The sequence below is a fragment of the Candoia aspera genome, chromosome 15, assembly GCF_035149785.1.
Source record: "Candoia aspera isolate rCanAsp1 chromosome 15, rCanAsp1.hap2, whole genome shotgun sequence".
NCBI lineage: Eukaryota > Metazoa > Chordata > Lepidosauria > Squamata > Boidae > Candoia > Candoia aspera.
Window position 1 is genome coordinate 1,155,253 of NC_086167.1, and position 12,232 is coordinate 1,167,484.

Here is a 12,232-nt window from a genome sequence, read left to right on the forward strand (position 1 = left end):
TGGGGGTGGTGGGGGAGGCCATTCTAGTTGCCTTCTGTACCTGTTTGGACTGGCAGGTTCTACCTGCTGCAGTGGGGGAACCCTGCACCATTGCCCCTGCACTTGGCAAGGCCCCCAATCTGCTTTTGAGGGGCTTTCCAGCTGTTTCTGAAAGAGTGGAGCCTGCTGGTTCCTTTCTCCTGGTTTAATTATTCCTGAGTGAGTGCTATCATTTTTCCCATTGGAAGCTTTGGTTGGATGATCCTCCTCCTCCTCTCTGTTCTGAGTAACCTGAACTTGACATGTTGTCTTGTTTCAAAGAGCCAATTGCACATGCAGTTGATCATGGCCACATGGCCCTGTCATGGTGGGCTGGTGACTCATTTTCCAGCATGCCATGAGGCTGTACTCTGTTCTGGGCCAGGAAAAGAGAGTTGTAAATCTGGCTGGGATGAGGGAAGAGGTGCTTAGAATTGGATACTTGTGCAGCATTTCCCTTCCCAAGGGCCTGGCTCGCTTGGGAGCTGTTATCACAGTAGCTTTGAAGCTCTTGGCCAAGAGCAGATGTGGCTGGGTGAGTGGCAAGAGAGTCAAGCCATCGTTTTGTCAGGCAGAGTTTGACCCAAGTGACTCATCTTCCAAGAAACATTCCCTACGGATGCTCTGTTTCCTTCCTGGCATCCTGGGTGTGCACCCTAGATAGAAGTGTTCAGTCTTGCTGGCCTCGGGCAAGCTGGGTCTGTCCAGGAATTCTGTTACCTCCATTCAGCCCCAGGAAGCAGCCATTCAAGAGAGAGCCTCTCTGCTTTTGTCAGGGATCCCCTGGAGGTGTGGAGGGCAAGCTGGGAGACAGGTTGAGCACAGGGGGCAAGCAGCAGTGGATTGTGGTAGGCTGGCTCTCTCTTGCATAGTGTGAAGAGCAGAGAAGAGTGTATGTTTTGATGGCCTTTTCAGAGCTTTGCAGAAATCCATGACTTGAAAGAGAATTTGAGTGGCTTCTCTTGGAAATTTGGCATAAAGTCCCTAGTTAAATAAATATGTGGGAGGAGGAATAAGAGGCTGATTGCTCTTTGAAAGCTAGTTTGAGCAAAAATCTTGAAGCCAGACTTGAATTGGGTGGGCTGCCATTTCAATAACGTGTAAGGTCCCCTTCCTGGCTGTGGAAGATCTGCTGCTGCCCAGATCCCTCTCCTCCACTCTGGCTTTGATTGGGCCTCTTGGTCCTTAACGAAGAGCCTTCTGCGGTTGGTACCTTTGTCCAGCTTGCTCCAGAAGCAGGGCTAGGAAAGCGGTGGTGCTGCTTCCGGAGGGGGAATGGCCGTCACCCCCTCCCCAGTTCTGGCCCTGCCTTGCTCCAGCAGGTACATAGACCCACCAGCTCTACCATCCGTTCATGCAACAGGATTCTGCTTTTTGCTTTCCTGTTTCCATTTAGCTAGTGGAAACATTAGTGGCTTGCAGAGGAGCCATGGACAACAAACCCGTAGATGGCAAGTTGCAACTCATGAGCAGATCAGAGGACTCCCCAGTGGCAAGGGGGCACCCCCTTGAATCCCCACCATATTCCCTGTAGCGAAGCGCAACCAAAGCTGTGCTGTCAACCACAAGGCATGTTCAGCGGCAGCCTTGGGCAGCCTCTCCATTGCCCCTGCAGGGAGTTGGGCGAATCCAGCTCTGGGCTTGCTCAGCGGGTTCCATCCCCAAGAGGGCCCCTGCTATCCTGCACGCCCTTGAGATTCCTTGCTGGGTTGGGGTTGCCCGGGAGTGAGGTAAAGGGCAGGAAACACCCCTCTGGAGCTCCCTGCCCCGGGTGGCCTGCAAGGGGGAAGCAGGCACTGGCTTCCTCTCCCCCTCCTCTTAATGAGTAGCCTCCTTTGTAGCCACCTGTTGCAAAGGACGGTGCTGGAGAGCAGAAGTGCCACCAAGCGGGGAGAGTTCCTTATAGGTTTCCCAGGAGCAAGGAGAGGGAGCTGGTTCTAGGCAAGCAGTGGGCCAACAGCCGGCTCCAAATCCACCAGCCTTTTCCAAACGTTCAAGTGTCCACAACTTGGGAAAGTCTATGAGACTCTAGCCTGATGAAACCTGACCCACCTGCCTCCCTCCCACAGCAGAGGTGTTCCCACTGCCTGTTTCCGATTTCCTGGGGATTTGTTAAGGTCGTGGAGTCAGAGTGGGGGCTTGGAACTGCAAGGCTTGAAACCCACTAGGCCACCAAGAAATGCATCTTCCTGAAGGCAGGGCTAGACCTCAGGACACCCCAGTAGATGCTTCTGTGGCAGGACTGGTCTTGGCCATACTGAATTAAAAGGGGGAGGTAACGTCCAGATACCAAGATGGACACATGAGGACACAGCTCAAGCCATTATAGCTTCCCTTGCTATGTCTGGCTTTGCCAGGTCCTCCGTTCTCTGGGCCCACTAGCAAGCCAAACTCATCTCTGCTAATTCTCAAAGCTTAGGCAGGGCATGAAGAGGCTGACCAAGGCTCCCATCAGGTGCTAGCCTTGACCATATCCAGAGTCACAGTGGCCAAAGAGCTGGAACATGGACTCAAAATCAGAAGACCTGCTGTATGCCTTACCTCAGTTCCCATTAACTCCTGTGCTTCTGCAGCAAGTAGGAAACCAGAGAGGACTAATGTTGATGGCTCCCAATTTGTCTTGGGGGCTACGGTAGGAGGATTAAAATAACATGGCAAGCCTTTTGCAGATGGACTCCAAACAAGGAAAGATGAGCATTAAGAAGGAACTACAGCCACCTTCCTTCCATTGGTCAGTGTTACTATCTCCCCCTTCCTGGTCCTGACGTTGGGGATCAGCTAATCCTTTTTGGCTCATAATCACATCCAGAGATCCCAAAATGGGGATATTCCCTCCTTCCTTGCCTTGGGCAGCTACCAACAGTCAAACCCATATAATGTATTAAAAAATACAGCCCTCCCCCTGCAATTAAAAACCATATTTTAACCAGGCACCAAAACAACCAACCATCCATGTGTTGGGCTCAACTGAACCCCAAGTGAGTAAGGCCCTCTGGATTACAGGATGAAGGTGTTCCATAGAGCAGGCACCACTGCCAGGAAGGCATGCTTCCTAGGTCCTACCAGATGACATTGTTTGATAGAGGGGACCTGTCAGGTCTGGTGGGACAGGCAAATACCCTCAAGAAGAAGTGGTTCTGCAAATAGCCTGGCCTTGTGCCATTCAGGGCTCTAAAGGTGATAACCAGCATCTTGTATTGAGCCTGGAAGGTAACTGGGAACCAGGGCAACAGAGGCAAAGCTCTGCATTCTGGACCAGTTGAAGCTTCTGGCTGGTTTTTAAGGGCAGCCCCTGTAGAGTGCATTGCAATAGTCCAGCTGGGAAGTGGCTAAGATACAAGTAACCGTGAACAGTGGCTCCCAGTCCAGGAATGGGTGCAATAGGCATGCAAGATGGATTTGTGCAAAAACCCCTCTAGCTATGCTGCCACTTGCTCCTTGAGCAGAAGCTGTAAGTCTGGAAGACCCCAAATTGTCCATCAACTCTATTCTGTCAAGTGTTAAAGATGATAACTCTCTGGATCCAGGAGCCCAGAGACCCAGAGCTGCTCCATCTTGCTAGGGCTGAGTTGCAACCAGCTCTTCCCCCTCCAGATTCTCATAGCTGCTAGGCTCTGGGAAGGCACCTGAAGGGCATCACTTGTCTGGCCGAATATCACCAGCAAATTGATGATCCTGCATCCAATGCCAATGAATGACCTCACCCATCACAAACTCTCCAACCTACCCCATCAGATGTGGGGGAAGTAAAGCCCAGCATCCAGTACTTCTGCCTAGCTTCAGTGCCTGTGGCTTGGACAACTCACCTGCCTCTCACCCAACATTCAGACCAACCTCACCTCCTGTCCCCCCTGCTCTCTCCCAGGTTCTCAGGGGGAAGAGCTCACATTCAACAGGCTAGGTGAGCAGTACCCATCCCCTTCCTCCTCTCTCCCCCGAGAGGGGTAAGTTCAGTCCAGCTTCACCCAGTCCTGGAATGGCCCCACTTGGGGACCACCAGTCCTGTTCTCCTTCCTCAAGCTGCCAGAGCTCACAGTGTAGTCCCAGCCCACTGGGTTGCCAGAGCTTCCCAGCAGCAGGGCAAGTCCCAATCCTTCCAGGGCCTGAGTCCCAGGAAGACCGGGGAGGCCACAGAAATGACCACTGCACCACATAGCCGGTTAAACAGTGGCTCTAAAAGGCCTTACTCTAAGGTGTCCTGGCTCCCTTGTAAGACTGGGACCCTGGTCGTACCACGAAGATCTGTTCTCTGTAAGTGGGGACAGCGCATCTGGCCTTATCCAGGCTTTGGCAGGAAAAGGGGAAAATGTGTGCTGGAGGGTATCAGCCACTACAAGTAATTGTACAGTTTCACATCTCTCTCCTGCCTGTCTCAACTGTTCTTTTCTTGACTTGTCTTTCTGCCGTGTCATTCCAAGACGGGGGAAGAAACTGTCCCTCCCGCCCCCCAGAAACAACATCAGAAGCTTTTCTGCCCCTGCCTCTGTGGCAAGTGGGAGTGAGATTCTGGGGAAGCTCTGCCTGAATAATAACCCTGTGTGTGTCCTGTTCTCTCCCCGCTAGATAGATGACTCAGGCTGTGAAGGCTAGGCAGAGACTCTCCCCTGCAGTGGGACTGCTGGTTAATCAGGGGTGGGAATTCGGAGGGTCAGGAACAGCTCAAAGAAAACAAGGAGGCGTTAGTGGCTGCCCTGCTGGCAACATCTTTTGCAGCCTGTGGAAGGATCTCAAGAAGAAGAGTCTTGGCAGAGGCCCTGAAGAGCCACTTGCTTAAAATAACCTTCTCCAATCTCGGGCTTTTTAGATGTGATTAATTATAATGCAACATTCTAATAGAGTGGAAGCGAGAGGTTTCCTGGAGCTCACGGCTCGCTCTGCTCCCATATCTGGTTTGCTTTGTTGGTCTGGATTTGGTCCAGGCGCTTTGTGGAATGCTATAAGCGATCCCATTTTCCACCACTGCAATCTTTGCGTGGTTTTTGATACTCTGTGGTCTATCTTGGATACTTGGGCTGTGACATGGAGCTATGACTCTCACCGAGCTTAGTCTATGCTACACCTTTTCAAAGAAGTCCATTTCGCTAGAGGCCGGCCCATGCTGTGGCACCGTGTCATAAGAACCTTGGAGATGGGAGGTTGGGAGTAGAGGGTCTCTCAGTTACCATGCCTCATCCCAGCAGGTGCCAACATGTTTGACAGAAATCACAGGGAGGGAGGGAGGGAGGAGCAGCTTCAGAATCTGGATGGCTCAGAACTACAGATTACCCTGAGACTGGGCTCCCATACAGCCAAGCAGAATGAAGCCCACTCACCTTACAAGGCGGGCTGCGTGCTGAACGTTGACCTCAGGTTGCCGGCAGACCTGCGCTTGGCACCTCATGGGTGGCCACCTCTCCTCTCCTCCTCTCCTCTCCTCTCCTCTCCTCTCCTCTCCTCTCCTCTCCTCTCCTCTCCTCTCAATTTATTTTCCTTTACATTCTTTACTAAATGAACACAAGGCAGGCTGGCACACTGCTGAACAAAGGTAGCAGCTGTGCTGTATGTGGCATCCCCTTCTTTTCTAAGAAAGCCTCATTGGCATGCTTAGGAAAGGAAATGACGGCAGCTGCAGCCCGCCTTTCATTTGGGAACATCTCAGGAGGAGAAAAAACAGGAGCAGGAGTGGTAGAAAGCTGTCCGAGTGGGGCTACACCAGAGACCTAATTTTGCGAGGGAGCCCAGATCTGTGCTGAGAATTCCAGTGTGCCCGGCTGGCCCCAAAATGGCCTCCCCCCCGCCCCCGATGAAAAGAACCCTCTGGGACAGCCAGCCACGATGCATCTTTGGAAGTGGTGAAAGGGGGAGGGGGCGTCTTCAGCTTTTCCTCTGATGAAAACACGGGGGTATCTCCCTGGATTGCCCCGCAACAGCCACCGTGTCTGGGCTTCTCTGCCAGCTCGGGTGAGCCTAGCATCTGTGGCTCAGCTCTGGAACTGCCTGCGCCCGCTTCCTTCCTTCCTTGGAGACCGTGCTGTGCAGGCCGTCAGGCAGCTGCTGTCAGCGTCTTCCCCGGGAGGTTGTGCCCATGGACCAAGCCGTTTCTTTGCTGCTTCACCCTGCCCCCCTTTCAATAATTCCACATCTCTGGCTCACGGGAGGTTGTTGGCCGTGTGGGGGGTCTCTCTGAAGGGCAGGAGCAGTTGCTCGAGGCTGTGCTCTTTCTTGAGTTATGGGCTGCCCACCCTGAAATTCAGTTTAGCACATTCAGGTGGGCTGGGGCCAGAGACAGAGGGGCATCGGCAGCGCCAGCCTAAAGGGCAGCTGTCCACATCAAACTGTCGCTGGCATGGGCTTGAGCTTCGGGGAGGCTTTTCCTGGGACAAGGTCTCCCAGGCCTTCTGTTAGGTTGGCCATTAATAATTCCCTTTGGGAGGGGGCAGAATTGGGCAGTTTCTCTCGGTCTTGGCTGTGCTCCCTGAGCCTCCACGTGCAGACACAGCCTCTTGGCCCGGCCATCTCAGCCCTCCTGGGCAAGAAGAAAGAGCAGCCTGGCTCGGCCGGCCTGGCTGGAGCGTGGGGGCCCTCTGGCCAGGGAGGCCCTCCGAGTCTGCCCTCCTGAGGGCCTTCTGCGCTTGAACCTGGCCTGCTTGCTCTTCAGCAGCCCCTCTCGGGTTCACGCACCCCTGGCAGTTTGAGGCAGAGGGGAGCCAGTTCCTTCGCTGGAGCTGTGGTGTTGCTGCCCCAGTGGCGCATCTGATCCTTCCCAGAGCCTCTGCCTCTGATGGACGCTGCTGCCCGCGCGTGTCCCTGCTGGTGCTGGTTGGAGGGGCTGCAGTTCTGGTTCCGGCTGGCTTCCCTTTGGCGGTGTGGCAAGAGGCAAAGCCTGAGGTGGTCCGCTTGGTTGGGCCGCAGCGTTCTTGCAGCGTTGCACCCATGCTAGGCCTGTGTGGCTCAGAATGTGGAGGAATGCCTGGAGGGAGCCTGTGCTGCCACTGCCCCCCATCTTGCTGCCGCTGCCGCTGCCACCCCACCCCCCGCCTCTGCTTGGAAGCTGGTGTTGCCCAATGCTGCCTGCTGGCTGTTGTCACCCTTCCCCTCTTTGCGGCCATCTTTTGCATGTGGTGTATGTTAACTGTGTGCATGTGATTTGTGTCTCACCTCCCAGTCCTGCTTTTCTGTCCTGAATCTCTCTCTGACTCCTCCCAGCCCAGGCTGCAAACAGGAGCTTACTTGAACCCATGAACTAACAGGAACCCTCAGTTGGATGCTCCCAAGTTGTGGCTGCATTTCCATTTGGTTGCAATGCCTGTGTGCTTGCGTTTTGCTATGGCTGTTGCCGACACTGGCCTCTGCGATCTCCCTCCAAGAAGCGTGCTCCGGCTGCTGCAGTCTTTGGCCTAGTGGTGGCTCCCGTGTATCAGCAGAGGCTGTGGAATCGGTGCCGATGCGCCCCGTGCCTTTTTTGCTTGCTTAGCTGAGTGCCCATCGGGCACCGATCTGGCCACAGGTAGTGCCTGAACTGCAGTAACGTGGAGTCCTCGGTGCTCTCTGAGCCTGGTTGTTTCCTTGCAGACGTTTCATTGCCAGGCTCGGCAACATCTTCAGTGCAAGGAGGGAGTGGGCCTTGCTCTCTGTTTATATACCGTGGCTTGCCCTGCTTGTGTTGGTGGGGGTGTCGTTCTCTCCTTGGGAGTTGCTTGATTGGGCTGTTGTTTGCTGCTTGGCTCATTGCCTGAGTTAATAGTTCCTTGATTAGGGTGTATTGTGCTGTTTGATGGCTCATCTGGTGTTGATCCTAGTGTTGATTTTTGCATATCTGGGTGTTGATTGCTGGCAAGGGAGTGTCCTGGTCTTTTGGCTTTTCTATTGCCTCTTCTGAATGGTGTGTGAATGTGGTCTACCTCCATGTGTCTGTTGATGGCTGCTTTGTCTGAGTGCCAGGCTTCCAGGAATTACCATTACCAGGGACTCCAGCATACAACATAGCTAAAGAGCTTACAAAGAAACTTAGGCATCTCACAGAGGAGAGTGAATATTCTATCAACTCCCCGCTACGGTGCCTCCAGAAAATCAAAAACCTAAAAATAGAAGAAGATGAGATCATGGTGTCATTCGACATTACAGTGCTCTTCACATCCATAGACCCGGCACTAGCGAAAGAATCCATGGCTGCAGTTCTGTGCAATACACCGGACCTGGCCAAATACACCAAAACGGAAATGCCCGGGATAATGGACCTCATCAACCTCTGCCTTACGACCTACTTTCAGTTTGATGGACAAATATGCCAACAGATCAAAGGAACACCCCTGGGATCACCAATTTCAGGACTCCTAGCAGAGATTGTAATGCAGCATCTAGAAAGGATAGCAGTCCCACACGTACAACCCGAAGTGTGGATCCAGTACATAGATAACACTTTCGTCATAATACAAAAGAAACAACTGGAACAAACCCACAAAGCCATCAACAACATCTTTAATGGAATAAAATTCACAAGGGAGGAAGAAAACAACCACACACTACCATTCCTGGACATCCTCATCAGTAGAGGAAACGATGGCAAGCTAGAAACACAAGTCTACTGGAAAGCTGCCCACACTAACCAAGTGCTCCGCTGCCAAAGCAGCAGCCCAACCTCCACAAGGGGAGCTGTGTGAGAACATTATTCAGACAAGCACAAACGCCCTGCAGCAACCCAGGACACCAGAACAAGGAAACAGACTGCCTACGCAGCATCTTCCAGCAAAATGGATGCCCGCTCAACTTCATCAAAAAGTGCCTCACCACCCAACCCACTGCAACCCAACCGATGGAAACGATGAAAAGGATAACGCTGCCATACATCAGAAACGTCTCAGAAACCACCAACAGACTGTTACAACCACATGGCATCACCATAGCACATAAACCAACTAAAACTCTTCAAAACATCCTAAGCAACCCAAAAGACCCAGTAGCCCAGGAAGAAAAAACAGGAGTTATTTACAACATACAGTGCAAAGACTGTAACAGCCACTATGTAGGACAGACAGGCAGAAGACTGGCAGAGCGCATCCACGAACACCAACTGGCAGTCGGAAGACACGATGAGAACTCCTTAATCTCACAGCACATGGACAGACTCAACCACACTGTCAACTGGGAAACTGCGAGCATCCTAAACCGAGCCAAATCCAAAAACGCCAGAGAATTCCTGGAAGCCTGGCACTCAGACAAAGCAGCCATCAACAGATACATGGAGGTAGACCACATTTACACACCCTTCAAAAGAGGCAATAGAAAAGCCAAAAGACCAGGACACTCCCTTGCCAGCAAGCAGCACCCAGATATGCAAAAATCAACACTAGGATCAACAGCAGATGAGCCATCAAACAGCACAATACACCCTAATCAAGGAACTATAACTCAGGCAATCAACCCAGCAGCAAACAACAGTCCAATCAAGGAACTCCCAAGGAGAGAACGACACCCCCACCAACACAAGCAGGGCAAGCCACGGTATATAAACAGAGAGCAAGGCCCACTCCCTCCTTGCACTGAAGATGTTGCCTAGTCTGGCAATGAAACGTCTGCAAGGAAACAACCAGGCTCAGAGAGCACCGAGGACTCCACAGTTCAACCCTGAGCTACAAATATTCGCTTCAATTGGTACTGCAGTAACGTGTCCGTCTTTTCTGGACCTCAGCTTAGGACCCACCCCAGGCTGGTGCCACCTTTCTGGAAGGGGCCACACTCTGTGCCAGTGGCTCCCAGACTAAACGTGACCCCCCTCCAGCCTGGGCAGATCGTGTCCTTCTCCCTCGATTGGGCCGCGGTTCCCCCCCTCCAGCTGCATTAGCCGTAGCTGGAGGAGGGTTCTTTTGTAAGCTGGCTGCTGCCGGGGACCCTTCCCGAGACGGCGCGCTTGACTTCTGGCTCCTCGGAGGCTGCATGTGCTTCTCATCCTGCCAGTGTGCTGCATTTCTTGTGTTGCGATTACTTTTGTCTGTCCCTCTGTCCTCCCAAGATGATCACCGCAAGTATGGCCCGAGGTGGGATGCAAATAAGACCACGGTTCCCGCCTACCACCGCTGTCTCTGCCACGCCTCCAAGCACCATGCCTTTGGGTGGACAGCAAATGCCTCAGGTACTTAATGGAACTAATTGGGCTGTGGCTGGGGGTTTGTGCAAGGGTTGACATTGCATCGGCCTTCTCCTGCCTTTGACTTGCACTTGGGGCAGCTGCTGCAGGTGGCCTCCTGTGACCTACAGAAAGTGCGTGCCTGGGGGCCGATGCGGGAGCGCAGATCAGGTCTCTCGAGTAGAAGGGTAGTGGAGAGAGAAACTGCATGTGCTCCCGTATTATGTATATTTGATGACTCTGGAGCAGGCCACAGACACAGAAGTGCCATTTCCATCAAGGGGTGTGACTTTTCCATCCCGGTTGCACATTAAAGTTGTTCTTCTGCCCTAAATAGTGGGTCCTGTCACGTTCAGATTCCCTCCTGTATCTTCTCTTAAAAATTGGAATTGGGCCCATTCCTCCAAGATCTGGCATCAATGGTCCTGTGGTCTGTTTTAGAATTCTTTTAATAGGTGGGAAGGAAATCAAAATAGAACTTGGCACATCAAATTTATTTCAAATTCCTGGAGCTAAAAGAGTAATTTTCTCAGTTTTTATCATTTTTGCAGACTTTATGCTGTACTGCCCAAATTTTCACAGAACCTGCACATAAGAGTTTTATTTTTCCGTTGCATCTGTCTATATATGTGAGTGTGGGTGTCGGGATGGGAGAAATAAATAGTTCCAAGAATGATCACCCAAGATCAGGATCCAAGTTGGTGGCTTTGCGTCCAGGTTTGCTTCCTCTTGTCTATATTCAGTGTTTGGTTGGCTGTACCATGTTAGTTATGTCATTAAAAAGCTGGGAAGGGTCTGGCTGTTCATCCACTTTTCCACACTTCCTGTCCTAACAACCAGGAAACACACTGAAACAAGGAACTGGTCTCTAATATTTATTGCTAGTACTTAACAGGAATCCTAACAAACTGAAGAAGCGTGGGAAAAGCCAGACATATAACCCCCAAGGGTTAAGGCGGTCCCGATCTGTGTCTCTTTGAATGGCTGAACAATTCATCAGTGCTACGCATGCGCTTGACAGTCTGGATGGGAGCCCCCTGCTCGCCATCCTTACTCATGACACTTCCCTCTGTGTGGCTTCCCAAGGTTGCTATCCAGTAGCTTCCTTTATTGACTCCTGCTTTGGGTCAGAATGACAGCACCCCTTTCCCAGTCCATCTCTGTTCTGCTTTCCCTGCTGGTGGTGGTCTTTGAAGCATTCCCATCAGCTGATCGTAATGTGTGCCGAGACACTCACATCTTCTTCTGCCTTCCCTGAGGCAGCTGTCAGGTTTCAAGGTTTGACGCATTTACCTCATTTCACTAGACTGCCTGGTTCACCCACTCGTGGCAGCCCTTCTGTCTTCACGTTCTAATGGTTATTTCCATTTTACCAGGCAGAACTGAAACTTGAGATCAAGCAACAAATTGTGTAGTTTCAGGGCCCCAGACTGGTAGTGAAAGTGGCCCTGACACGGTACAAGGCTAGGAGAGATGAGGTCACGTTCATGTTTAGTCATCTCTTGCTAGCAGGATGGCAACAGGTCTTGAAAGCTAATTTTGTTCTGTAGCAGAACTTGCATTTGACTTACCCAGCGATCACCCTGAAACAGATGGATTTGATCCACATCTCCATACAGCCCACTGGGTCAGCTCAGTGGTCTGTGTGGCAAGAGTGGACTTCTGGTTGATAGAAGCACCCATGGGCCTCCACGGCATTTCCGTTCCTCTGGATCTCTTGGCAGGCACTGGGGCCTCCCACCAGTTCTACCTGCAGAATCTTCTGACTGGCTGGCCCTTGGTGCCTCATCGATGATAAGCACCTTTGCCAGATCTGATTTCTGAGGAACTCCATTCTCCTCTTTTGGGCTGAGAGAAAGAGCCATGTGCCTCTGAATGCCAGCCTCTCCTCCTTGACAGTTTTCCTTCCCAGAGCAGCTCCTGACCAATGGCATTGTCGCACAGTGGAGACGGAAGACGGATCTGTTCAGGGACAGCATCTTGGCTTTGGATCATGAAAGTTGCTTTCTATAAAGGCAGCTCAGAGGCCTAAATGGTGAAACTTCTAACCTGAACACACTTTGCATTCAAAACAACCAAGGAAAACATCTCCAGCCTAGGCCTTCATGTAAT

At 52.0% G+C, this 12,232-nt stretch overlaps 2 protein-coding genes across 4 annotated transcripts in view; one reads left to right on the top strand and one right to left on the bottom strand.

Annotated features, from left to right (window-relative positions):
- Positions 1 to 12,232, bottom strand: part of CCDC74B (coiled-coil domain containing 74B) — a 172,107-nt gene that overhangs the window by 143,486 nt on the left and 16,389 nt on the right. The gene's annotated exons all lie outside the window — the stretch shown is intronic.
- The window catches only part of MED15 (mediator complex subunit 15), a 46,021-nt gene that overhangs the window by 25,584 nt on the left and 8,205 nt on the right, over positions 1 to 12,232 (top strand). For 2 of the 3 annotated variants that reach the window (XM_063315904.1, XM_063315906.1), the window contains one exon: positions 10,007 to 10,126. The exons of the other annotated variant lie outside the window; for it this stretch is intronic. In XM_063315904.1, coding sequence (XP_063171974.1) covers positions 10,007 to 10,126 — 120 coding nt within the window. The remainder of the gene's footprint in view (positions 1 to 10,006; positions 10,127 to 12,232) is intronic. 3 annotated transcript variants of the gene reach the window in all.